Source organism: Vipera berus (assembly GCF_964194415.1).
Source record: "Vipera berus genome assembly, chromosome: 1".
NCBI classification, from domain to species: domain Eukaryota; kingdom Metazoa; phylum Chordata; class Lepidosauria; order Squamata; family Viperidae; genus Vipera; species Vipera berus.
The window spans coordinates 241,172,441-241,196,805 of record NC_138202.1 but is presented as its reverse complement, the minus strand read 5'-3'; the positions used below and the strand labels follow the sequence as shown (position 1 = coordinate 241,196,805).

Below are 24,365 nucleotides of genomic sequence, written 5' to 3'. Positions count from 1 at the left end.
ATTATGTGTGTAACATATACTTATTTACCTTTGATTTCTAATTTCCGATTGACCTCACACGGGCTTGATAGGCACACCCCAAAAAAGCCAGATGTTGTCTGGGGGCCATAAAATGCCCAGGTTGGTGTATGGGCTTTTGGGATGTACATTGAAATTATTTTTCTACATAGCATCTACCGTACTGTCTTTTAATTACAAATCATGAAGGGAGCAGTATAACTGTGGTCAAGCATAAAGCACAAACTTACTGATTTTTATCAAAAGGCATGTTCTTCATAATTTGTAATATTACTCAAGAAAACATTAGATATGTAAAGGGGAGAAGCATAAATGATGACAACTTTCATTAGAGCTGTGATGATACAGGCAGAATGATTACATTACGTTACATTTTTTATGATCGGAAGCAGAATTTCAGTATAAATTAAGGGAAGTCCCCAGATTTACAGACTAGCTATAGATATGAAACTTATTATTTGATAGCACACTGATTAAATTTCATAGATAAAATTGATCCATTTTAAATACGGTGATTTTTTCTCTCTCCTGCAGATACTGTTGATATATTTCCCTTTTTTGGTACAACCTCCATCTTGATCAAATGAAGAGCAATCCGTATTCCATATGCCTCATAGCAGTTAGTCTCTCTAGAGGCTCTGATGCCTGTTATGTGTTTGCCAAAGACAGATGGAAAGGCAGGCAGACAAGGCAGCTCAGTAGGTGTTGGAACAATCTGTCTGCTTGGTTTTCCTGAAACGAGAATCAGAGAAGGAAAGCGAGGCAGTAAAGAATTATCCTTGTGGGACTGCATGTTTGTGGAAACAAGCATAAGTTGTCTTGTTCCTATGTGCAGAGAGAGCCTGTGATGGTGGAAGGGTAGATAAGATGTAAAGAGGAAAAGAAGGAAACAGTGGATTAGAAAAGAGAATATTCAGGAGCTGCATCTTTTGTGTCTACTTGTAGATATCTCAACAAACAAACAAAAACTTCCATTGACTTTTTTTCCCCCTGTGACATGTGTTGCAAATCACTTTATTTGAATGCTTTGTATATCCTTACTGTCTGCATTCATTTTTTTGGTAATTGCAAAGCACCAGACTGTTCACAGTACTTTTTGTTTTTTATTTCTTAAGTGGCTGCTTTGTGAATGGCAAGGTACCAAATACTTTCCCATCCTTTCTTATTTCATTGAGAGTATCTGCTTTCCCATCAACCTTCAGTGTCCTGATGCCTCTATGTAGGATTTGTTTAGAACTACAGTATATCTTCTCACTGCACAACCACACACACCCTCATGTAACTATGGTTACAGATACTGAGGGGAAAAAAGCAGAAGTGCCAGCATGCTATTCCTTTCATCAACAGAGCTAGCAATGTACTTCAAAATACAATAGGTGGCTTGGAATTTTGCAGCTACCCTTTTTTTGCTTAGACATATTTTTTCAGATCGCCAGATAAGTACATACAAAATCTTAAGAAAATGTGAACTGATACCAGGGAAGTGACAATACATTTTATTTATTTTCTGCATGGTTTGTGGGGAAAGGGAGATCCAGGGCCTATATTTTGCAGCAGCAGCAGAATATTTAGGTCTGCATGGAGTTGTAAAGCTAGTTTCAAAGTAGTTTGGAGAAATGAGGAAGAGAATAGGCTCTTAGAAAACTAGCACCCCAAAAATGCTTTTTCATGAGGCAACTAGACTTTGTTTTTCTTTGAAGACATTTCGTTTCTCATCCAAGAAGCTTCTTCAGCTCTGACTGAACGGTGGGGAATGGAAAGATGTATACTCCTGCAGAAAGGGACGCGGTGGCTCACTGGATTAGGACGCTGAGCTTGTTGATCAGAAGGTCGGCAGTTTGGCGGGTTGAATCCCGAGTGCCGCATAGCAGAGTGAGCGCCTGTTACTCGTCCCAGCTTCTGCCAACCTAGCAGCTCGAAAGCATGTAAAAATACAAGTAGAAAAATAGGGACCACTACGGTGGGAAGGTAACAGCTTTCCGTGCGCCTTTGGCGTCTAGTCATGCTGGCCACATGACCACGGAGACGTCCTCGGACAAGCGCTGGCTCTTCGGCTTTGAAACGGAGATGAGCACCGGCCCCTAGAGTTGGAAACGATTAGCACACATGTGTGGGGGAACCTTTACCTTTACCTATACTCCTGCAGACAGTTCATTTGCATTCTTTTAGCGAGTAGTTAATGCTATCTGGAGACTTATCTGTGTCTTCAGGGTCACCTGAGTAGTGCAAATGGGTGTGGAGCCTTCTTGAAACTGTTGAAAGGACTGTGTTGTAGACTGAAGATAGATGATGTCGTATCCCTCCCCTTCTGTTGAGAGAGGGCTGTTCAGTTTTGACATAGATGGCCTCTTTGACCCCTCTTTCAAACCAGCGGTCCTTGCTTCTTGGATGAGAAGCGAAACGTCTTCAAATAAAAACAAGAAAGTCCAATTGCCTTGTGAAAAAAGCATCTTTGGGATAACTATGACCTGGATGACTGAGAATTTCCATAGATAGTTAGAAAGCTAGCAGTTTTCTTGTAGTCATATTCCCATCGAAAAACTTCTCACTGCCATCACGTCTCATCAGTACAACTGTCACACTTCTGAAATTGTCTGGGTCTTTCTTTGGTTTCTTCTGGTTTTAGAACAATGGTAGGAGAAGGAGTGGCAGAACCTGGGGATGGAGTCAAAAGAGGAATCAGCCTGGAGGCTCTACGTAGCTACAAACGGACTTAGTAACTCCCACTCCTTCTCCTACACAGCTACAACTATTTCTCAGACTATATTTTACCAATCATTCCTCTATGGTCTTGAAAATTATATTCGTAGTTGTATTCTCCCTCCAAATGTTACATGTTTATATATTCATAGTATCTTTAAATTCTGCTATCTTTTATTGCTGCCTCATGGAAAAAATCCATAGATGCATTTGGAAGTGGCCCTTCAGAGCCCCAACCTGCAGTTTCAGCAGCTTCTAGTACTTCTTCTACTGACCTATTAGCTGGTAATGAAACGTAATTGTGTTATTTTTAAGAAAGGCTGTGCCTGCTTTTATTGCATCTTTTCTGTACTGTGACAAAAAAAAATAGTCAAGAAACCGTCACTGAGATTAATTTTTAAAGAATAAATGTAAACTTGTAAGCTTTCTTCTACACAGATACAAAGGTAACTTTAAAAAAAAAGCTGTGGTAATTCCTTGTGAAGGCAGGCAACATTTTGCAAACTGCAGAGAAAAGGGGGAGGAGTAAACTGTAATAACGTCTTACATTTCTTTATCTGAAAATCTTATTAACTCCATCAATCACTATATTATCAGTTTTCCCCTTTTCAACAATCACTGTTCCTATACATTTGTAATTTGATAATCATTCAATCTGTATATCACCAAACTTTAACTCCTTTCATAGCGATCACTGACTTTTGTGTTCAGTCTGTATTCTTTCAGCATCCATTTTTGGCCCTATCTCTTCTTGTTTTTCCACATTTACTTCTAAGTAAACAATTTCTAATTAGTGTTTTCATTTCTCTTGATGTTCCCAACCCTTACAAAGTTAGCAGAAGCACACTTTTATGGATAGCCTTTTCACTTTTTTTTGCTTGCATTCATTTTTTATAATACATGCTACCCACTACTTTTTTATTTCTCAAAATGTCTCCATTTTCTCATGGTTAGAAAACATTTACTAAGGTACACAATTCATATGTCTACTTTATGTTTTGCCACTTATATATCAGTTGTAATTATTCCATTTTGCCTATCAAACACAAATGCCTTCACATCAGTACATTAATTTTCAGATCCACACTCCTTATTTCAGGGTCCCCAACCCCCGGGCTCTGGCCCATTCGGAACCAGGCTGCACAAGCAGTGGCCTGGTGCATGCACGCAGGCAACTCAACTTGTCAGCAGCAGCCAGTGCACACCCATGGAGCTCTACTTGCACAAGTGGCAGGCTAGCGCACAGCTGCACAGCTCAATTTATGTGAGCGGCAGTCAGATGTGTACTTGTGCAGCTCAACTTGCACAAGCATTGGGCTGGTTCCTCTCTCCCCCCTGGTGGGACGCCAAGCCGTAAAGGTTGAGGATCGCTGCCTTATTGCATTATACAAGTATCTGATATTTGTTATAAATCATTTAGGTTTGCAACATGTTTGCCTACCAAACTACTGAATATATCCCTGACAACAATAGACCTATAACAGGCATTCCTTAGGTACTTGTATATATGCATACATTTATGTAACAAAAGGAACATCATACATCCGTACCTTTACTCTCTATTGAACAATGCTCTAACCTTTTCATGCATTCCTATGCATGCTATACTTCTGTTGTATATTATTTATTTTGGGAATCAACACTTTCAGACAAAATGTGTTTTCTTTAAATAAAAGTTTCTCATTGGTATGTTTTCCAGTGACCAGTAGAAGAGCAAAAATCTGCAGGGCAAAGTCTTTATCTGGTGTGAATCCACATTTAACATCCCAATTGTTGCTCATTGCCCCAATTTATACCTTTTCAGTCAGAATTTTGCTAATCCCCCCTTACTTTTGTGCATTCATCCTTGCTGCCTTTTACTTTCACTGTGAAAACAATAATAATATTCTTATCAGGAAGAGGAAAGGAACTTCGTTTGTCAAAGCCAGTTGCAATGTTTTTTCAAGCCTGTGGTTTAGTCCTTAGCATTAGACTAACAATTTCTTTCTTTTAAATTTTTTAAAAAGGCTTTGGAGGTTCTTTTATTGCTCCATCTCCATCACCTTCTCCCATCACACCAGCTCAGGCTAATATATTGCAGCCCAATTTCGAAGCAGCATTTGGAGCAGCCCCAACTCCTGCCCCTGCTGGCAGTTCCTTTGATCCCTCAGGTGAGTGAAAGGATTGCTCTGTGCAGCCTTCGTCTCCAAAATATATTACTGTAATTCTCCCAGATGTCCAAAGTATTTGTTTTTGTATTTCATCTATTTTGGAAACTGTTGAATATGTAGAATACTACTTTTAATATACAGTTTGCAACACAGTTCCTTCCGCTCGGTTCTCTTCCATAGGGTTTCAGAACACATCAAACCGAAGCGCATATATTCTGTATTTTTGCATGTGCTTCATATGCATGCTCATTTAAAAAGACACTCCTGGAATTGCAGATACCTTATTCCTGTACACTCAGCAAATGGATATGTGGTGCTGCTGTTCTCCAGAGCCTTTCCCAAGCGTGCATGGCACCAGAATTTAAAAATAAAAGAGGTCCAGGGTATTTTGTCCTTTGACACAAGGCTTGACTTTTCATTACTGCTCTGTCGTTTCTGTTTGTGTCTCTTTCATTGTCTACTTCCATGCTGGGGCCTTGCTACAAATTTGCCATTTGGGTGAGTCCTGCGACAGAAAAAAAAGTAAAGAAACCAAATAGTTTTAGTAGTAGTTTGCTTTAGTTACTGCTTGCCAGAGCATAGTGCAACTCTGCTTACTAACATTAGCATGCCTACTGTATCTGATGTGAATTCGTGTTACTATGTAATGTTGGCTGGATTAGATATTTCTGTTTCATTAGGTACACAGAGACGATATTGGTTGCCTTTTTTTGATATTTTTGGTATTATAGATCGCGGGTGTCCAACTCGCTGCATCATGTGATGTGTCACGATGCATCGTGACTTTTTTTTCACATTGTCAGATCTAGGGAGGGCACGGCCTCCGCATGATGCAAGTGGCCTGCGGGTCAGCAGTTTGACACCCCTGTTATAGATACTCCTCCACCTACAACCATTTGGTCAGCAGCTGTTCCAGCATCCTTGCAGTCATGTGACCACAATCTGGGTGCTTAGCAACCCATTTGACTTAAAGCCACAAGTGCCAGTCATGATTATATGATTGTCATTTGAACCTTCAATGCCATTTTCTTCTTGGCTCGGGAATTCTGGGAGTTGACCTCCACCCAGTCACAAGTTTGAAAAACACTACTCTAGAGCAACCCATACCTTATCCATATTTGTCCGTTTATCATGATGGTAAATTGGAAGACATAAATCAGTGGGTTCTTTGTGAAATCCATCTCAAACCCAGGCAGCCTGATATTAGTTGCATGGTAAATAACACATGACCTCTGCAGTGTTTCTATTAGCAGCAGAGCAGTAATGACTTCACTCACAGTCTATAAGGAGAAAGACCCTCACCTTAGCCAATTGCAGTATTAATACAGCCAAGAAAAATATTTCTCCCTGGCAATAGAGACTCTAAACGTGCCCCATTCAGTAACCTCTTCCTCTCCTTATGTCGGGTAGAGGAGATGATGGTTTGTTTCAGCCCATATAGGTATGTTCACAAGATGCCATGGCCTCCCTCCCCCTATTTTACAAGAATTTCCAAACACCTAGCACCTGTGCCATTTCCAAGGAGCAGATCATACTGTGTGGTTGCTAACAGTGGCACAAACTTGAAAGCACCTAATCAGTGCTCTTTCGACCTGAAAAAGATTTCCTACCCACTGGAAATTTTTTTGAATCTCCCAGGGTGTGTTAGTCAACAGTAAAAACAATGTTTGCCCCACAAACCTTTGTCTTTTACTTTACTTTCTCTCTACGGGCTCAATTGTTTTCTCTCCCTGAATTTGTTCCTAGAGCGCATTCAAAAGTGGGTTGTAGTATTTTGCTTTCTAGCTTCCTTTGTTCTTGTCAATAGTTTAATAAAAAATAATCCTTACGTAAGAGACAATTCTTAATTATGATTCCTTCCAAATCTGTAAATCAGGAAATAATAATTAGTTTCAATACTCACATCTCAAAAAACCTCCTGTAAGTCTTAAATAGCTGATTGGCTAATAAATTATGATTCCTTTGGAATCAGATATTAAAAAGTCTGGTTCAAGTGTTGTGGGAAAAATCCAGAAATGGAATATGAAAACCTGAGGGCTTCCCTGAATTAATTTTAGGGGCCATACTGGGTGAAAGTAATGTCAAATTGACTTTTTTTTTTTTTTTGCTGTTCCAGAAAATGGTAGCATTTTCATTAGATTTGTGGACACAATAATATGTGAACCAATTCTTCCATATATCCGTGTTAGAAACATAAAGTGTGCAGTATAGCAACATGGACTGTTTTCATAGTTTAAATAATTAGTGTTGTCTAATGCTTTGTCTTACTGTAGTATGTTTGGAATTCATGTATTTCAATGTGTTGGTCAAAAAGCATGCATGCCTTCCGTTGGCATTACGTTGACATTAAACCTGTGTGATGGTTCAAAGATCAGTAGTGTATGTTTTTAAAAGGTTGTGAATACTCCATTTAAGCATCTGTTGATTATGTGAAAGCTTAATTATCTGAAAAAGTATGTTTCCTAATCTACTGATTTTCTTAAATCTGCAGTGTTTGATGGCTTAGGTGATCTCCTTATGCCCACTACAATGCAAACTGGTCAGCCTTTGTCCAGTGTAGGCACAGCCATTGCTTCTGCTTCAGCTGCAGCCAAACCCATTGGAAGCGATCTTGATTCCTCTCTTGCAAACTTAGTAGGAAGTAAGTTAGATAAACTGTTTGGTTTGACAGTGATTTTCCTTTTTTATGACTGTTGATCTTTTTACACTTTGCACCAGTTGGCTATTCCTGAGTTCAGTTACTATGGTATGTTTTGAAGGGTGTATTTCTTCCCTTCCGTGGGAGGACAGTGTAGTTGTGTTATCACTTAGGTTGTTACAGAAAGTTCCTTTTCTCATCCTGAACTTTGAGACTAAGGTGCATCATGTTTTCATATTGCTCAGTCCATTTCATTGACATTCTTTAACAAAACATATTTCTAGGAGTAGCCTTTAAAGCGGAAAATATAAAAATAATGATTTTATGGAGGGACAATTTACATTTTCTTAAACTTAGCTTATTATGTCCTGTGTATTTATAGTTTGGAAAGTAATCAAGAAAGTGTAAACGAGTAAAGTAATCAAAAAAATAATCATGTAAGTTGAGGTCTCGATCAGGTAGAGTTATGACATCAGTGACTGGTATAAGAAAGTTTTCAGAGATACAGTGTAATTACATATAAAATCTAACTATAACATTATAGTTTATTGTAACTTTTAGATGACTGACTGCATGCTGCCTAAGTCAGCTAAACCTAGGTTGTCTAATGATTTGGTGGACAAATATGTCTTGACAACTATTATCACATGAAACAATCTTTTACATTCCTGGTTTCTTTTGCAGATCTTGGAATTTCTGGTACCACATCGAAAAAGTAAGTAGCTGGTTAATTCAAAGTCCCAGATAGTTGTGTATTTCCCTTCTCTACTTTCTAGCATAGAAAATCAGTATTTTTATATAATCCATATATAGCTTTTTGATGGTGGTGGTTAATCATTATTATAGATCTAGATCTAATATTGCAAAAGGTAGAATGATTTTGCAAAACAGTTAAAATGTTATTTTTTTTACAATCCAAAAGATCAGATTTTTACAACATAATGTAATATCAATAATTCTCACCATTTCTTCACCTTTCCTAAAAAACAAGTGTCAATCACAGATATCCTCAACTTACAACCACAATTAAGTCTGGAATTTGGGCCATTAAGCAAAGCAGTCATTAAATGAGATGTCACGTGACTGCCCATGTGTCTGCTTCACTCATTGACCACAGACCCAGCACTCCTGGTTATGGTTGTCAAACAATCACAGATGTTGTTAAGTGGATGGAGTCCCATTTGGCATGTGTGTGGGGAGAAAGAGCCTAAGACAGAGGTCCCCAATCTTTTGGGCACCAGGGACCGGTTATGTGGAGAGAGGTTTTTCCGTGGACCGGAGGGGGTGTGGTTTTGTGTGCTGCTGCATCCTGTGGATAGGGCTTTCCTTCTTTGTGCGGACCAGTTGCTGGCATGCCACAGCCTGGTACTGGTCCATGGACCGGGAGTAGGGGACCCCTGGCCTAAGAGATTCCACGCAGGAACTGAAAATCTTCCCTGTTGAAATCCAAGCAGGTGTTCTGTCCCAGCCTACGTGAGTCCTCGTTATGCTCACAAGGAGAAACCCCTCTTCCAAGAAACAGGCAGGAACCACAAGAAAAAACCAACCCCTTTTATTCTCACAGACCTGAGTCAGTGTCCAAGGCAAACAAACACAGTCCACAGAAACTCGATCCTCAATACGAACGGTTGCCTTCGGCAGCCAGCACCTCCCACACCTTCCCTTTTATAATTCAGCCAAGGTGTGGCTTCCTGATGCCTTCTCCTTTGCCTTTGGAGTCGCCCTATTTCATTCCTCTGTCCTACTCGCTTCTCTTGCCTGCGCTTTCGTGCATCCTGGATTTGTCCCAACTGTTCTTCATCACTGTCCAACTCAGGCTCCCAGCACAGCTGTGTCTCAGCCTGAGCACGAGTAGAGGGGCCAGGCTCCTTGTCCGACTGTAAGTCTTGGAGCTCGTCAGAGCCTTCCTCTGACTCTTAATGTCACCCCAGGCCCCTCATCTGACTCAACTGCCAGATCCACTGGCTGGTAAGGAATCACAACAGCAGGAGAGACACGTTTGGCCTGCACTGGCCTCTCAAGTCCTCTCCCGTCCACCTGAGACACCCCGTGCTCCTTACCTTACCGTGCTGCTTCTACAGAATGCTCCCTCCTTGGATTTCGGCTTCCTTCTCTTTTCTACGTTCTGCCTGAAAGAGCAGAAATGATATCAGCTTCTCTGTGTGCATGTAAGACAATTCCTTCTGCAGAGTGCAGAATGAAACTCAGATCTTCAGGAGGTTCTAATCTTTCCTCTGCACACAGACGGGAACTCTCTTTTTTAAAGTTTTATTAATTTTTAAGAGCTTAGTAAACAACATGTTGTCTGGGTTCACATATTTAACTGACTTCTTCAATATAAATCTATTCAGTACTGCACAATCCAGTACTTTTTCCCTGGTCCTCCTTTCTTCCCCATATTTTTTCCATTTTCCCCCTCATTACACAATTAACAATTCTTAATACTATTGATGTATATAAAGTTAGATATAAACATCTTCATCATATTTTACAAATATACAAATAACAATAATATCAATTCATAAATCAATATCCTGTTTTTGTGCTCTTGTTAAAGTTTGATTTCCCATCGATATTTAAAGTATCTTTGTCAGTTATGATTTTCTCAATATTAATTACATTTATATAGCTAAAGTTTTATTCATACCAATCCTCTTATTTTCATATTTCCCACATTAAAAGAAGAAGAAAAAATGCTATTTTAATTCTAAATTGTATCTTTCATTATAAAAGTCTAATTATATCTAAAGGTCATCCATTCTTTTAATCATATTCAAACAAGTATTTAAACATATAACGCCCCCCCCCTAATAGGTTAAATCTTTTATTTTTTAAATGTAACTCTTGCTTTTTTTCTTTGCCAAGTAGCTTTCCAAGCCAAGGGAATTAAATCGCCTAGGAATTTTCTTTCTATTTTTATGAAAGTTGCTTGGCATGAGGAAGACAATTTAGGTAGGATATTTTTTTGGGGTGTGTGTGAATTCCACCTATTTATGTTCCTTAAGCAACTCAATTTGTCCTCTCATCTTTTGTCTCCCAAATTGTAACATTTCCCCTGAAAGCTCTATGTTCCATTCCCCAAAATCTTCTTCCTTGTCATCAGGTGCATCTTGCAGACTTAAGGGATAAAGGGTCTTTTGCATTTTCATTCTTATGGATAAGTCTTGCAGTATTTTATTTGTTTTTTCTATAAAGATTTTATTAGTTTTTCTCTTACATACATATATTAATTTTTCAACCAGCGTGCTGTCTGGATTCAAAAGCGCTAATACATAGTCAATTCCTAATCCTTGGTTTTTTTGTCTAGCCATTTGTAGAATGACTCCCAGATTTGGTAATATTCTGTTTCTTCTTTATCTTTCAATCTCATAGTTACTCTGTCCATCTCTGCGCGTTCCAATGTTTTTTTAATTATTTCTTCCTCTGGTGGTACTTCTTCATTTTTCCAGTATTGCACAAAGACTATTCTTGCTGCTGTTGTGATATGTAGAATTAAATATAAACTTTGTTTATTAAACTTTTCTGGCATTATACCTAATAAAAAAAGTTCAGGTTTAAATTCCACATGTTCTTCCAACATTTTTTCTAACTAAGCATGTATCTTTTTCCAATAAGCCTTTGCTTTACCACCTGTCCACCAAATATGATAATACGTGCCTGAGTTATGTTTACATTTCCAGCATCTATCTGACATATTTTTAAACATTTTTGCTAATCTTGCTGGTGGCAAGTGCCATCTATAAAACATTTTATATAGATTTTCTTTATACAAAGTTGACATTGTCAATTTATAATTTCTCTCCCATAATTTTTTGCCATTTTTCTAGTTCTATATTATAACCAAACTTTTTCGCCCACCTTATCTTTGTTTCTTTGACTTGTTCACTTTCCATCTCCAAAATTAACAAAAGATTATTTTTGTTGTTGTTAGTTGCGAAGTCGTGTCCGACCCATAGCAACCCCATGGACAACGTTCCTCCAGGCCTTCCTTTCCTCTACCATCTTCTGGAGTCCATTTAGGCTCACGCCTACTGCTTCAGTGATTCTATCCAGCCACCTCATTCTCTGTCGTCCCTTTCTTCTATTGCCCTCAATCTTTCCCAGCATGAGGCTCTTCTCCAGTGAGTCCTTCCTTCTCATTAGGTAGCCAAAGTATTTGAGTTTCAACTTCAGGATCTGGCCTTCTAAAGAGCAGTCAGGGTTGATCTCCTCTAGGACTGACCGGTTTGATCGCCTTGCAGTCCAAGGGACTCGTAGGAGTCTTCTCCAGCACCATAGTTCAAAGGACTCAATTCTTTGGTGCTCAGCCTTTCTTATGGTCCAGCTTTCACTGCCATACATTGCAACTGGGAAGACCATAGCCTTGACTATACGCACTTTTGCTGGCAGGGTGATGTCTCTGCTTTTTAGTGTGCTGTCTAGATTTGCCATGGCTTTCCTCCCGAGGAGCAAGCGTCTTTTAATTTCTTGGCTACAGTCCCCGTCTGCAGTGATCTTGGAGCCCAGGAAAATAAAATCTGTCACTACCTCTATTTCTTTCCCATCTATTTGCCAGGAATTGAGAGGGCCGGATGCCATGATCTTGGTTTTCTTAATGTTAAGTTTCAACCCAGGTTTTGCACTCTCCTTCTTCACCCGCAACAAGAGGCTCTTTAGTTCCTCTTCACTTTCTGCCATTAGAGTGGTATCATCTGCATATCTTAGGTTGTTGATATTTCTCCCGACAATCTTAATTCCAACTTTTGATTCATCTAGCCCTGCCTTTCCCATGATGTGCTCTGCATATAAGTTAAACAGGCAGGGTGACAGTATACAGCCTTGCCAGGCTCCTTTCCCAATTTTGAACCAATCAGTGGTTCCGTGTCCAGTTCTCACTGTTGCTTCTTGGCCCACATATAGGTTTCTCAAGAGACAAATAAGATGGTCTGTGTTGGTACTCCCATCTCCAAGGAGTATTCCAAATACAAAGTCTTCTTACCGGTCCGGAGGTCAATACACAGTTCAGGTTTATCACAGTAGTAAACCAACAGTACAGCAAAACAGTAATAGTAGAGGGAGCAGTGAATTCAGAGAGAGAGAAGCTACGTTCCTAGCTCCCTCTTATGGCCATGAGAACACTTACACACCCATTGGCCACTTAACGTCTTAAAGTCGCAATATCATGGTTAATATATTTTCAACCCAACTATGTAGGCTATCATCATATGCCTAACATTCTCCCCTTTGGGTAGAATAATATATAACCTCTTACAATCTTATGCCAATTCTTTCACAACTAGTATTGTGTTTCACAGCACTTTGGACTTTAGTGAAATGATCTGCAATATTCACATCAGATGAACAATATTCCAGTTGTATTAATTTGTCTTTGACACACTGTCTTACATTCAAGTAACAAAGATCTGTATGTTTGGATCTTGTCCTGACTGCAGCATTGTTTGCCATCTTTATCGCAGCTTGATTGTCCTCATATACAATAAATGGATCTTTTACAGTTAAACCCATATCCAACAATAATTGTTTGTACACTAGCAATTCTGTACATAACACTGATAAACATGAAAATTCAGCCTCCATTGTAGACAGGCTTATGTGCTTTTGTCTGATGGACTTCCATCCACTTACACACCCGTTGGCCACTTAACGTCTTAAAGTCACAATATCATGGTTAATATATTTTCAACCCAACTATGTAGGCTATCATCATATGCCTAACAATTTGACCTTTTTCACTGTACCTCTATTGTTTCTAACATTCTTTTTTTTGCTTATCTGTAAAATTCTTAACTATTACCTTAGTTTTTTCTTTATTTATTTTTAATCCTGCCATTTCTCCATACTGTTCTATCTTTCCTCACAATTTAGGGATCATCTCCAGAGGTTCTTCCAAAATAAATACTAAATCATCAGTAAATGCTTGTAATTTATATGTTTCACCTTTTATCCCTGGCCCTTTAATTTTTGTATCTTGTCTAATATTTCTATTTAGAACTTCCAAAGTGAAGATGAATAACAGAGGGGATAGTGGGCATCCTTGCCTTGTGCCTTTTCTTATTTCAGAGCTCTTAATACAATCTCCATTCACAATCACTTTGGCTGTCTGTTTATTATATATTGTTTTTATCATATTTATAAAATTCTGTTCAAAGTCCATTATTTGTAGTTGCTGAATCATAAATTGCCAGGAGACATTATCAAATGCCTTTTGGGCATCTAAGAATATTAGTGCCAGTTGTTTCCCTGGGTGTAGCCCATAATATTCTAATACGTCTATTATCGCACTTAAGTTGTTTTTAATTTGTCTCTTTGGTAAAAAGCCATTTTGATCTGGATGTATAAATTCAACTAAGTATTTTTTCAGTCTCTCAGCCATTATTGATGTAAAAATTTTATAATCCACATTGAGCAGTGAAATCAGTCCGTAGTTCTTAATCTGGGTCAAATCGGAGTCTTCTTTTGGTATTAGAGTAATATTTGCTTCCATCCATGTAGATGGGAGTCTAGCTTCTAATAAAATTACAAACATCTTTCAGCGGTTCACTTAGTGTCTCTTGAAGATTCTTATATAACTCCGCCTTTTTATGGCCTCTGATATTTCCATCATTGTAACCTTTTCATCTAACATAGTTTTAAATGTCTCTGAGATTTTTGGAAGATTATTTTCTTCTAGATATTTTACAATTCTCTCTCTTGAGGTTTCCTCTTATCGTACAATTCCTTGTAGTATTCTTTGATAATCTTTTTTATTTCTTCATTTTTAAATTGTAGATGGCCTTTCCCATCTAGTAAGTTGTGTATCGTTTTCTTCTCTGTTTTTTAAGTTTATAAGCTAACCATCTTCCTGGTTTATTGGCATTTTCAAAAAAGTTCTGTTTTGCTCTCTTTATCTGTTCTGCCACTTTTTCTGAGTCCAACAGATTTAATTTATGTTTTATTATGTCCATTTCTCTTTTCAAAGTCTTTTTTTGCGGATTTTTTTTGCAGTTCTGATTCTAACTTTCCAAATTTTTCTTTTACTAATACATACAATATTGCTGTCTTCTCTGTTTGTTTTTCTTTGCCATATATGTTATAGCTATGCCTCTAAAATACCCTTTAGCTGTATCCCATACATTTTGTAATGTTGCATCTTCTTATTTTCTTTGAAGAAAAATTCCATTTCTTTTTTCGCTAGCTCTATGAATTCTCTTTCTTTTAATACAGATTGATTTAAAGTCCATCTTGGTCTTCTTTGTATTCCTTTCCAAATCACTTTCAGAGGGTTATGGTCTGCCCATGTGCCTATTTCAATCTCAATATCCTGTATGTTCATTCTCATGTCAGCAGTCATCCAAATCATATTGATCCTTCACCAAGGTTTTTGACTGTTTTAATAAAAGGTTTGTTGCAGTTTTTGTGGGTTAATCTCCCTCCAGACATCTTGCATTCCAATTTCCTCCGCCATATCAAAAAATATCTTGGGTAATCTTCCGGTTTTCCCAGTTTTATTGCTTTTATAATCAATTTTTCCATCTACTATTGCATTGAAATCTCCCACTAAACAAATATTTTGGTACTCCATTTCTATTATTTTTCTGTGTAGGTTTTTATAAAATTCTTCTTGAATGTTGTTTGGTGCATAAATTGCCACTAGCAGTGTTTGCTTTTGGTGCAGATATATTTCTACCATTAAGATTCTTCCTTCTTTGTCTGAATATACCAATTTAGAATCTATTGTCTCTTTAATATATACAGCGACCCCTCTTTTTTTCTGATGTGCTGATGCGTGGTCAAGTTTCCCAATTTTGGGATATTCCAATAATTTATTATGCCGTTCTTGCAGTATTTTATTTGTAGTTTATATTTCCCTTCTTTCCTCTCTTCCATCTGTAGGTCCATTTCCTCTGCTTCATCTTCCAATCTCTGGTTTATTTGTTCATACTTTGTAGTCGTTGTCTGTGAACTTTCTAGTTGTAGATTTAATTTGGAGATTTGCTCATTTATATTATCTAAATTATTTTTAGTCTCATTATGGTTTCTTTTTATGTCCTCTGTATGCAAGAATTGTTTGGTGGATTAGTTGTAGCATAGAGTATATTTCCTTCTGAAAGGTGTTTGTTTTTTCTTCAGGCATCATTCCTGGAGATCCTCTAATATCACCAGTGTCAGTAAGAGTAGAACAAAGTTTCCTCTAGCTTTCTGAACTTTATATGTATACTTTATAATCAGATTCCAGAATATAGGTCCAGTCCCAAAAGCAATATTTTATAGTGATCCTTTGTCTTAGGCATCCAAAAATTGTCAGTCAGGCAAGGTTATAATCCACAATGTTCAAAGTGTTCAACCTCCCTCAAAAGTCTCTCCCAGCCAGATGTAATCAAAGGTCAAATTTTTCTTTCTCTCCCACTAACTCTTGAGATTAAATGTCCAAGCTCAGTAGGTGTTTATAGTCCAAAAAGGTCAGGGTGGTAAGTATGTCAAAATATTTTCCTTTATTGCCAGCTTTTCTCCCTTAAGCTAGGAGTCACCAAGCAGCCAGGAAGCTAGTTATAGTGCTGTACTCAAATCCACGACTAGATGTCATTCAAAATCCATTTTCTACTCTTAAGAGAAAGGATTGATTTCTTATATTTCACTTCAGTGTTGTTTTTTCCAAAGAGAAAATCTTAACAATTATCTCAGTTCTGAAATTTCAAAACTCTAGCTTTATGTTACTTCCACTTCAGTATTGTGTATTTCTGTCCCCCATAGAAATTAAAACGCTGCTTACATTCACATTCGGAGGTTTTTAGCTTCTTGGGAGCCTTTCCCTAGAAATTCAAGTGTAAAATAGTAAGAAAAGCATCAATATTCTCACCCAGTTCCAAACATGGTGATTACAATGTATTAATTTGTGCTTTTCTTCTTCGGTTGTCAGTAGCTAATGGCTGGCCATAGGAATGTAGCCAATCTTTCCCCGGCTTTTCTCGGATCAGACAGAAAGACCGCCATCTCTCCATGATCAACGAGACACCCCTCCTTCTTCATCGCCTCTTTGGGGTGACTTTAGGCCCTTTTTAGGACCCCTAGCAGGGTGAAATCTGGCACAGAAGGCAGAGCCCTGTCTTTCAGTGTCCGTCTTGCCATGATGCAAAACTGGAAGACCAGACGGGAACTCTCTTTGTTGGGGTGCAAAAATGGACTTCAAATCATCAGAATCTGAGCTACATTCCTGCATCCTGTGGATGTCATTTCTGTGTGCCAAAGGGAACTCCTTCCAAGGGGTTCAGAAATGAAGCTCACATCATCAGGATCTGAGTTCCATTTCTTCACCTCACTGAAGCAGTTCATCTCTCCTTGGCAGGCAGCTCTTTCACCCAGCCTCTAGAGACAATAGGTCACCTTTTCTCAGGCCTTTGTAACTTCAAATGGTCATTAAATGTCTAATCCTAAATCCAGGAATACCTCTGTTCCTGAATTAATATGAAGAGGTACAGCAGTACTTAATCGAGATGGATGAAGCAGTTTCTTCTGCATTGTGGAGTGCAGTTAATGGGTGTCAAATTCTCTTTTCTGTTTGTCATTCAAACACTTTAAAATTGCATTTTTTTCCTATGCTTGGTGGAGATTCAGTCATGCTGATTTGAAATTTATACCAGCTTGTAATAATGTAATTATGTCAGTAAGATTCCAGCCCAGAACTTTGCTATGGTTGCAGTTCTGCCTGTCAATAAGTTAGCACTCGTATTCTAAATCATTGATTGTCTTAGGGGAGACCTTCAGTGGAGTGGAGGAGAAAAGAAGTTAACGGGAGGAGCCAACTGGCAACCAAAAGTAGCACCTGCAACATGGTCATCTGGGGTTCCTCCAAGTGGCCCCTTGGTATGTGGAAATACTGCATATTTCATAGGTGTAGAGAATTCCATATGAACGTGACTGCTACACGCTTAATATGTCAAAATACCGCCACGTACAAAAGTTTTAACATCTGAAATTATCAGCATCATTTGTCTAATTCCAAAACTGTAGTTTTGATACATTTTTAAGGAAATGGGAATCCCATCCTATTATTGTTATATGCTGCATTTTTATCTTACTGTTCTAGCAGTGGAACACTTCCTTGTTTCTCAGATGATAATATGTTTTGAGTTTGTTTTTCAGTTTTCTTATAATTTTTGTTAAGCATTTATTTTCAGAATTATGTTCTTCTTATAAGCTAGTAATAATAATAATAATGCAAGAGTGAAACTGGAATTGGAAACATTTTAACAAAAGACTGTAAAATATTAAATATTGTACAGTGTAAGTTATAGGTAAGGAAAACAATACACTAAATGCAAGTTTTTTTTCTACCAGAAAGGTTGGGCGATTGTTTTTTATGTAAGTAGCCTTTTGTTATGAAGTTGTACTAACTGAGAGACCTGGCTACTACCAAACTAATGCAAAATTAAACCTTTCTTTATTTTTACAGTCAACCTAAACTTGAGTTACTAATTTGCAAATAACCCTTGCGTCTGTAGATAAAGTTGTTTTCTGCTTTCTGTGCAGTGAAACAGAAGGGCAGGAATATTTCTTTTAGGTATTTTATTCTCTTCCTTTGTAAGGAAAAGATACAGATTTTTGACCAAATCACTTTACGCTCTGCTGAATAGCTTTATTTATTTATTTATTTATTATTATTTTTTTAAAATCCCATTTATATCCTGCCCTTCTCCGAAGACTCAGGGCGGCTTACAATCTAAGAAGCACAAATCAATGTGCTTAGCAATAGCCTTCATTCTATGTATATGCCTGCTTATTAGGGCTTTCCCCCCCCAAGCGGCATTATTACAAAGTCAGCTTCTTGCCCCCAACAATCTGGGTCCTCATTTTACCTACCTCGGAAGGATGGAAGGCTGAGTCAACCTTGAGCCTGGTGGGACTCGAACCTGCACTAATTGCAGGCAGCTGGTGTTACTTAAGGAGGCATTAGCCCACTGCTCCACCAAGGCTCATTGTCCCATTTTGCACCAGCTGCATCTTCAGGACAATGTTAAATGTAGCTCCCTATAACAGGCATTGGAATGATCAAAAACAATTTGATTCCGTAAAAAGAAACCAACCTCCCGTGTTTGTCGTTTTCAACGTTTTTGTGTGCAAAATAAGTCTAGCTCTTTTTACAGCATGTAATTAATTAAATGAAGTATTTGCAGCAGGATACACTGACTGCAGTTAACTGATATTGCCTTAATGTTGGCAGATTAGAGTTCTTTACTAAGTGCTGAAAATTGTGACATTTGACAATTGAGTGTGGGGGGGGGGCTTTTAAACTGTCTTATATGTATAAAGTTTAACCAGTTAGTGATTTATCTCTGCTACCACAATCTCTAGACAGGATCTGTGCCTCCAGCAGGTGCTGGCCCTCCTACACCAGGGGCCCCTTCTCCACAAACCGGATCAGGATTTGGGATGGTAAGGACCGACTCAAAGAATGATGGGAAGGAAAAGTACTACTTTCCACTTCTCCAGTTGCCCTCTTCTTCCTTTTAAAAATCTCAGTAATCTTATCTGGTAAAATACAATTTGAATAGCTAATGGAAGGTTTGGAAATAAGATACCCCCTGTAGTTATTTCTGGAAAATACTCCTCTTTTTCCCAAATTGCAGTTTAAGGACCCACACATCCTGAAGCTTATCTTCTGAACATTGTGGTCAAAATATATGCTTTTTCTTTTCAGAAAAAAAAATGTGAATTGTACACTTATCTCTTTCTGGAAAAAAAAGCATACAATGTATTGTGTACTGAATAATGTATTTTTCTGAGGCAATGTTCACAGTCCAGTTGCTGGAATTTCCAGCTGACAAGTTAATGTAGTCTACTCTGAGATCCACGTGCTGTAGGTAGAAATGGGTTCAAATCTGAAAAGACACCTAAAATTTGTGCACACACCCCTCAAATGGAACATGCCTATTTTGTCAAGAGATTTCTTGATAAAATGGCATCTCTTAGACATTATTTGTAATCAAATCTTTTCCAGCAGCCTCCTGGAGCTGGCGTTGGGATGATGCCACAGCAGCCGCTTATGTATGGACAAGCGATGATGAGACCACCATTTGGAGCAGCTGCAGGACCCGGTGCACAAGTGAGAACTTGCCTGGTTTCGGAGAAAACAGAAAATTTACTCCCCCCCTCACTTTTTTTTGGGGGGGGGTTATGTCATATAGGCCAAGGTTCTAAGTTACTTTCTCTTTATTTCTGGAAGGTAGTCTAGTGTGACATGTTGTTGTTTTCAATTCACACTATCAAGATTTTTCAAAGTTACAATATGGATTTTGTGTAATGGTTTAGTTTTTATTTTTAATACACTTTTTTTTTTTAAAAAAAGATACTTCTTAAGCTGCTTTAACTCATAAAAAAGGTGCCACTGGTCCAAAAATGATTCCTGCTCCCAGTGAATGTTCAAATTGATTTGTTTATTTACATTTCATGCTTTTAAATCTCTTACCTCCTTCAAAGAGATATGATACATGATAAAGCGATTTTATTTCCATTTTTATTTATTAATTAAAAAAAACCTGAACATCACAGTAGTTCTCCTATTCATTCAGCGGGATGTAGCATAAGCCCATATTTGCGGTGCATATTAATTATGGTTAGAGCTGGATCTTAATGCTTGTAATTGTTTGTTTGTTTGTTTTTGTGCCCTTCTGGAATGATGGAAAACTATTAAGGTTTCTCCGAGTCCAACACCTGCCACCCAGAGTCCCAAGAAGCCTCCAACAAAGGACCCGTTAGCAGATCTTAACATTAAAGATTTCTTATGAGCTGTTTAAGGTATGGTTTTTCTTCTTACATCCTTCCCTCTGATATATTCCAAGCTTATATTCTCCTTTATATTTCCCAGGGGATGCTAAGAGTCTTTATTTGATTTGAATGGTGTTAGTTGAGTACTGAGCATGCTGGAAGAACAGCTCTCATGTGATGAAGTGGTTGAAGAATTGAACTGGGACAGAAAACACCCAGGTTCATGTTCGCTCTCAGTCGTGGAAGCTCACCTGGGTGTCTCTTCTGGCAGACTCATCATTGTGGAGAGAAAAGGAAGCCACCTATAAGTCCTGAGCAAATGACAACGTTTGCACTTGGCAGTAAAAACTATCAACTTTAAAAGCAGCAGTATCTTTCCCTTCCCTGACTCTTACAGAAAAAAAAACAACCGCAGACATTTGTGTGTGCAGCACACTTGCTATCGAACATCCCTAGCTCTTGTGACCACTTCTCCACTTCAAGAGCGGAATTTAAGGTCTAGATTAGTATCTTGAATCAAATGTTACAGGTCTGTTGCTCTCTGTCTCTCGGTGTGTGCATATGTGCAAAAGACAAGAGAATGAATTATATGCGTATTAAACTTCTTTCTATATAATAGATGTGGAAGAAAATGTGTTTCCAGTTATTTTGCAGCTTAGGAAAAAAAAGAAGAGAGCGTTGGTTACATGGTTGAGGGAAGGAAGGTTATCTCTTCAAAGTGTCATCTGGCATATAAATCAGATTATGAAAGTGAATTTGAATGCCTGTCCCTTAACCTTTGTAACACTTCTTTCCCCCTCTTTTCGTGATTGTAGTTTTGTGAAAGGATAAGTGAAGATGCAAGTTTGGAATCTGCAAACAAGAATTTTGTTGCTCAGAATTTTCAAGTGAGCCACCAGTACCAAACCCAGTGCTTACTCAGACTTCTCTCCTACTTCCAAAACGTGTAGCACAGCTGTGAAAGTGATCATAGGAACGTGTACTATTTTAGTCGTTATCCCTTCTCTCTCTCTCTCTCAGTTTGTGTACTTGGGTTATAATTTATGTGTTTCTCAACTTAACTCAATGGATGTATGTTTCTGATGCCTTCTTAGTGCTTTTCTGAACCAATCCATTAGGGACAGATTATGCAGCTGTTGTGTGGTGAGCCATTTGGAGCGATGTGTCTGTGTTTCTGGAAGTCTTAATGTAAATAACCTTGGCGACCCTCTAAATTTTCTCTTCAAATCCAGTTTCCTTTGCATATCTGTTATACAAAACAATATTGTGGTTATACCAGGTAGCAAGAAGAACACTGTCGATCCTTTTTTTAAAAAAAAAAGTGTGTGGAATGTAATTTTCCCCCAAAGCAAGATTATTATCCAATTTGTTGTGGGGTACATTTTAATTTCCTGACATCTTATCTTGATAGATTAATAATCTATCAAGTTACTTGACAAAGGTTGTTAAAAATCCCCCACATAAAGATATTTTATCAGATTTCTTTAAAACTATTTGTCCTGTATTTTCATTGAAACCATCACATTTATCTTTGTTATTTAAAGTGCACTGAAAACAGGTAAAGGGTAAGTTTCTTGCCATATAATTCAGAAAAAATAAAACAAAGCAAACTTCTTTAGGTTTGTCAGGCTACTTTGGCTGCCCACTGTATCCAGGGGCAAATCATGATTTTTTTCCCCTTTTTGCTTTTATGTACATCTGTCAGTTTTGTTCTTCTCTGTATATATCTTAGTGTTTTTCATCCCCATACAGCACTATGTATTTTCTGTACTGTTTATGATTAGAGGTCACACTAAACCTGAATTATACCCTTTACTGTAAACAAAAGTGTTCTTTTATCGTTTTAGTTTGTTCTCTCATACTGTGTGTGCTGATGGCTTAGCTTAAGATTTTTGACTCCTTAATAAGGTCACTGTTGATCAGTGTTACAAGTGGCTTGGCAGCTCTTTGTTAAAGCATATTAGGTTGGAAAGATGTTCATCTAAGTCTTTCAAATTAATATTTAATCAACATGTGGTACCATTTTTAAAAAGTGGTTGTATATTGTGGGGATAACGTACCCTGTAACGACAGAGAGTTAGAGAGAGAATTTCAAATGGGTTTGCTTTGTATTTTGGTTTGAGGAAAACCCAATGCATGTATACCCTCTGAGATGCAATAAAACACCTTGATCAAAGTAAATTCAAAATAAAGTGTTCTCTATTTTTTTTTAAATTATCCAGAGTTAGTTAGTTTTATGATTATAGTAGAGTACAACTGCACTAGGGTTGGTCTTCAGACTTTAATTATTGTGGTCTAAGAAACAGATTTCTTGATGTTTTGCCAACAACTCTGGCGTCTTATTTAGAGGCAAAGTGATCTGCTAGGCAACTGAACAGGGATCTGACTGGTCACCAGGCACTGACAAGGGCCTCACCAACCTGCACCAGTCAGAAGTATTAAAAACAAGGCCTCAGTCAAACCCTGCTCATTTTCTTATGTGCTTTGTTCTCATGATGCCAGACACAGTTGTGAAATGTCAAGAAATCTTGGTTTCTAGACCATGGTCATTAAACACTGACACTCATCACCATCCTGCCAATGCCAGTGCTGAAAGCCTAGACCAGTGTACAACAGTGAGAATTTACAATTTTTTTAACCTTTTTATCTTATTTTGTTTTAAAATTAAGTCAAATGAATTCCAACACGCCCTCTGTGGAATTCATTAGCATTTTAAGATTCATCTACACAAATTCCCTGAAATGTGCAAAAGTCATTTCAACAATCTTGCTCTGTATAATATTCAACAGCTATTTTTTTTCAGGAATCCATGAAGCTTGGTTCTAAAACAGTATCAACAGCAACATCAAGCAATGCAAGAAGTAGACTGGGAAGATAGTACTGTTGTCAATTGAGACGTTGGGTTAACTGGCACTGCAGTGCGTGTTTCAAACTGTTGAAACAAGTTTAACAGCGATTTCATCTCAAAAAGACATATTGCAGATTTGGAAAAGGTTCTAAACAGGACAGCTGAAATTATCAGAAAGCTAGTAACCCTTTTCTCAACAAGAATGAGGTTTTAGAACTGTCACTTCCTGAAATTTCCTGTCTTTGGTCACGTTGGCCACATTCTGGAAGTTGTAGTACCAATGTTCCCGGTTGAGTCATATAAAAAAATTTAAAGGATTATGAAGAACATAGAGGAATGTAAAATTATAGTTTGATGAAAACAGCTACAGTGTTTTTTAAGAACACTTAGACTAGATTTTATTTTACTGACTCAGAGAGATACAAGATAACCCAGTTGATAATGGGAATTTATAACACACAGTACCTAGTTAAGTCACAGAGTCTTACTATAGTACTGCGACCAAGTTTGACAACAACTAAAAAAAAGACAAATTCATGAAAGGATAATGCCTATGGATATTAGGCATAATGTTGTTTGGGTGTCTTTGCTGTAGATATGCCAGTACAAGAGTGAGAAGAACAATAAAAATGGCTATTGCACTGAAGTGCTGCTCTGTTTTCCTATCAGTATCTGATTAACTACTTTGGAAAACAATGTGTTGGATTAAAGAGTGCTTTAACTGAATCTGGCTAGACATCTTTAAAGTTCTGATACTGGGCCAGAGGTTCTGAAACTTTAAGTGGTTTCTCATCTTAACGTTTTAAGCTGTAATGGAACATGTGTGATCCTATCAGAATCCAAAATCTTAGAAAAATTCCAGAACTAGGATCCTTAACTCTGTTGCTAAGCATAGAGTCTGCCACTGAACATGATCTGTCCTCTGCAAGAATTGAGACATATTTTTTTAAAAAAAAAATAGCTGCCATAACCCAAATAAATGACGGTCCTCTGAAAGGCTGAAAAAAATATCTCATGTTCGTTGTCAGCTGGAGATATTTTGTGGCTTTCAGAAGAGTCCAGTTGATACCTCCTGACCTGTGAAAGGCAGTTTCTTAAATATCTGTCATTATCTAGTCCATCATGCATAAGCTATGGATCATACGCATTCTGAAATGTACACCTCAGCCACGGATTTTAGACATTCTTTCAACGATAGGGAATTTAATGATGGAGATGGAATAGCTTGCTTTTTGCTTCTATTCCCTCCTAAAACATCTCGCCCCAAAAT

General features: G+C 37.9%; 1 protein-coding gene across 1 annotated transcript in view; it reads left to right on the top strand.

Annotated features, from left to right (window-relative positions):
* SNAP91 (synaptosome associated protein 91) overlaps positions 1 to 22,439 on the top strand; it is a 96,540-nt gene extending 74,101 nt beyond the window's left edge. The window contains exons 20-29 of the mRNA XM_081314623.1: positions 2,923 to 3,003; positions 4,725 to 4,868; positions 7,360 to 7,509; positions 8,191 to 8,221; positions 17,235 to 17,346; positions 17,821 to 17,844; positions 18,835 to 18,915; positions 19,481 to 19,585; positions 20,175 to 20,277; positions 21,063 to 22,439. Coding sequence (XP_081170749.1) covers positions 2,923 to 3,003; positions 4,725 to 4,868; positions 7,360 to 7,509; positions 8,191 to 8,221; positions 17,235 to 17,346; positions 17,821 to 17,844; positions 18,835 to 18,915; positions 19,481 to 19,585; positions 20,175 to 20,267 — 821 coding nt within the window. The 3' untranslated portion in view covers positions 20,268 to 20,277; positions 21,063 to 22,439. The remainder of the gene's footprint in view (positions 1 to 2,922; positions 3,004 to 4,724; positions 4,869 to 7,359; positions 7,510 to 8,190; positions 8,222 to 17,234; positions 17,347 to 17,820; positions 17,845 to 18,834; positions 18,916 to 19,480; positions 19,586 to 20,174; positions 20,278 to 21,062) is intronic.
* Positions 22,440 to 24,365: the final 1,926 nt, after the last annotated feature.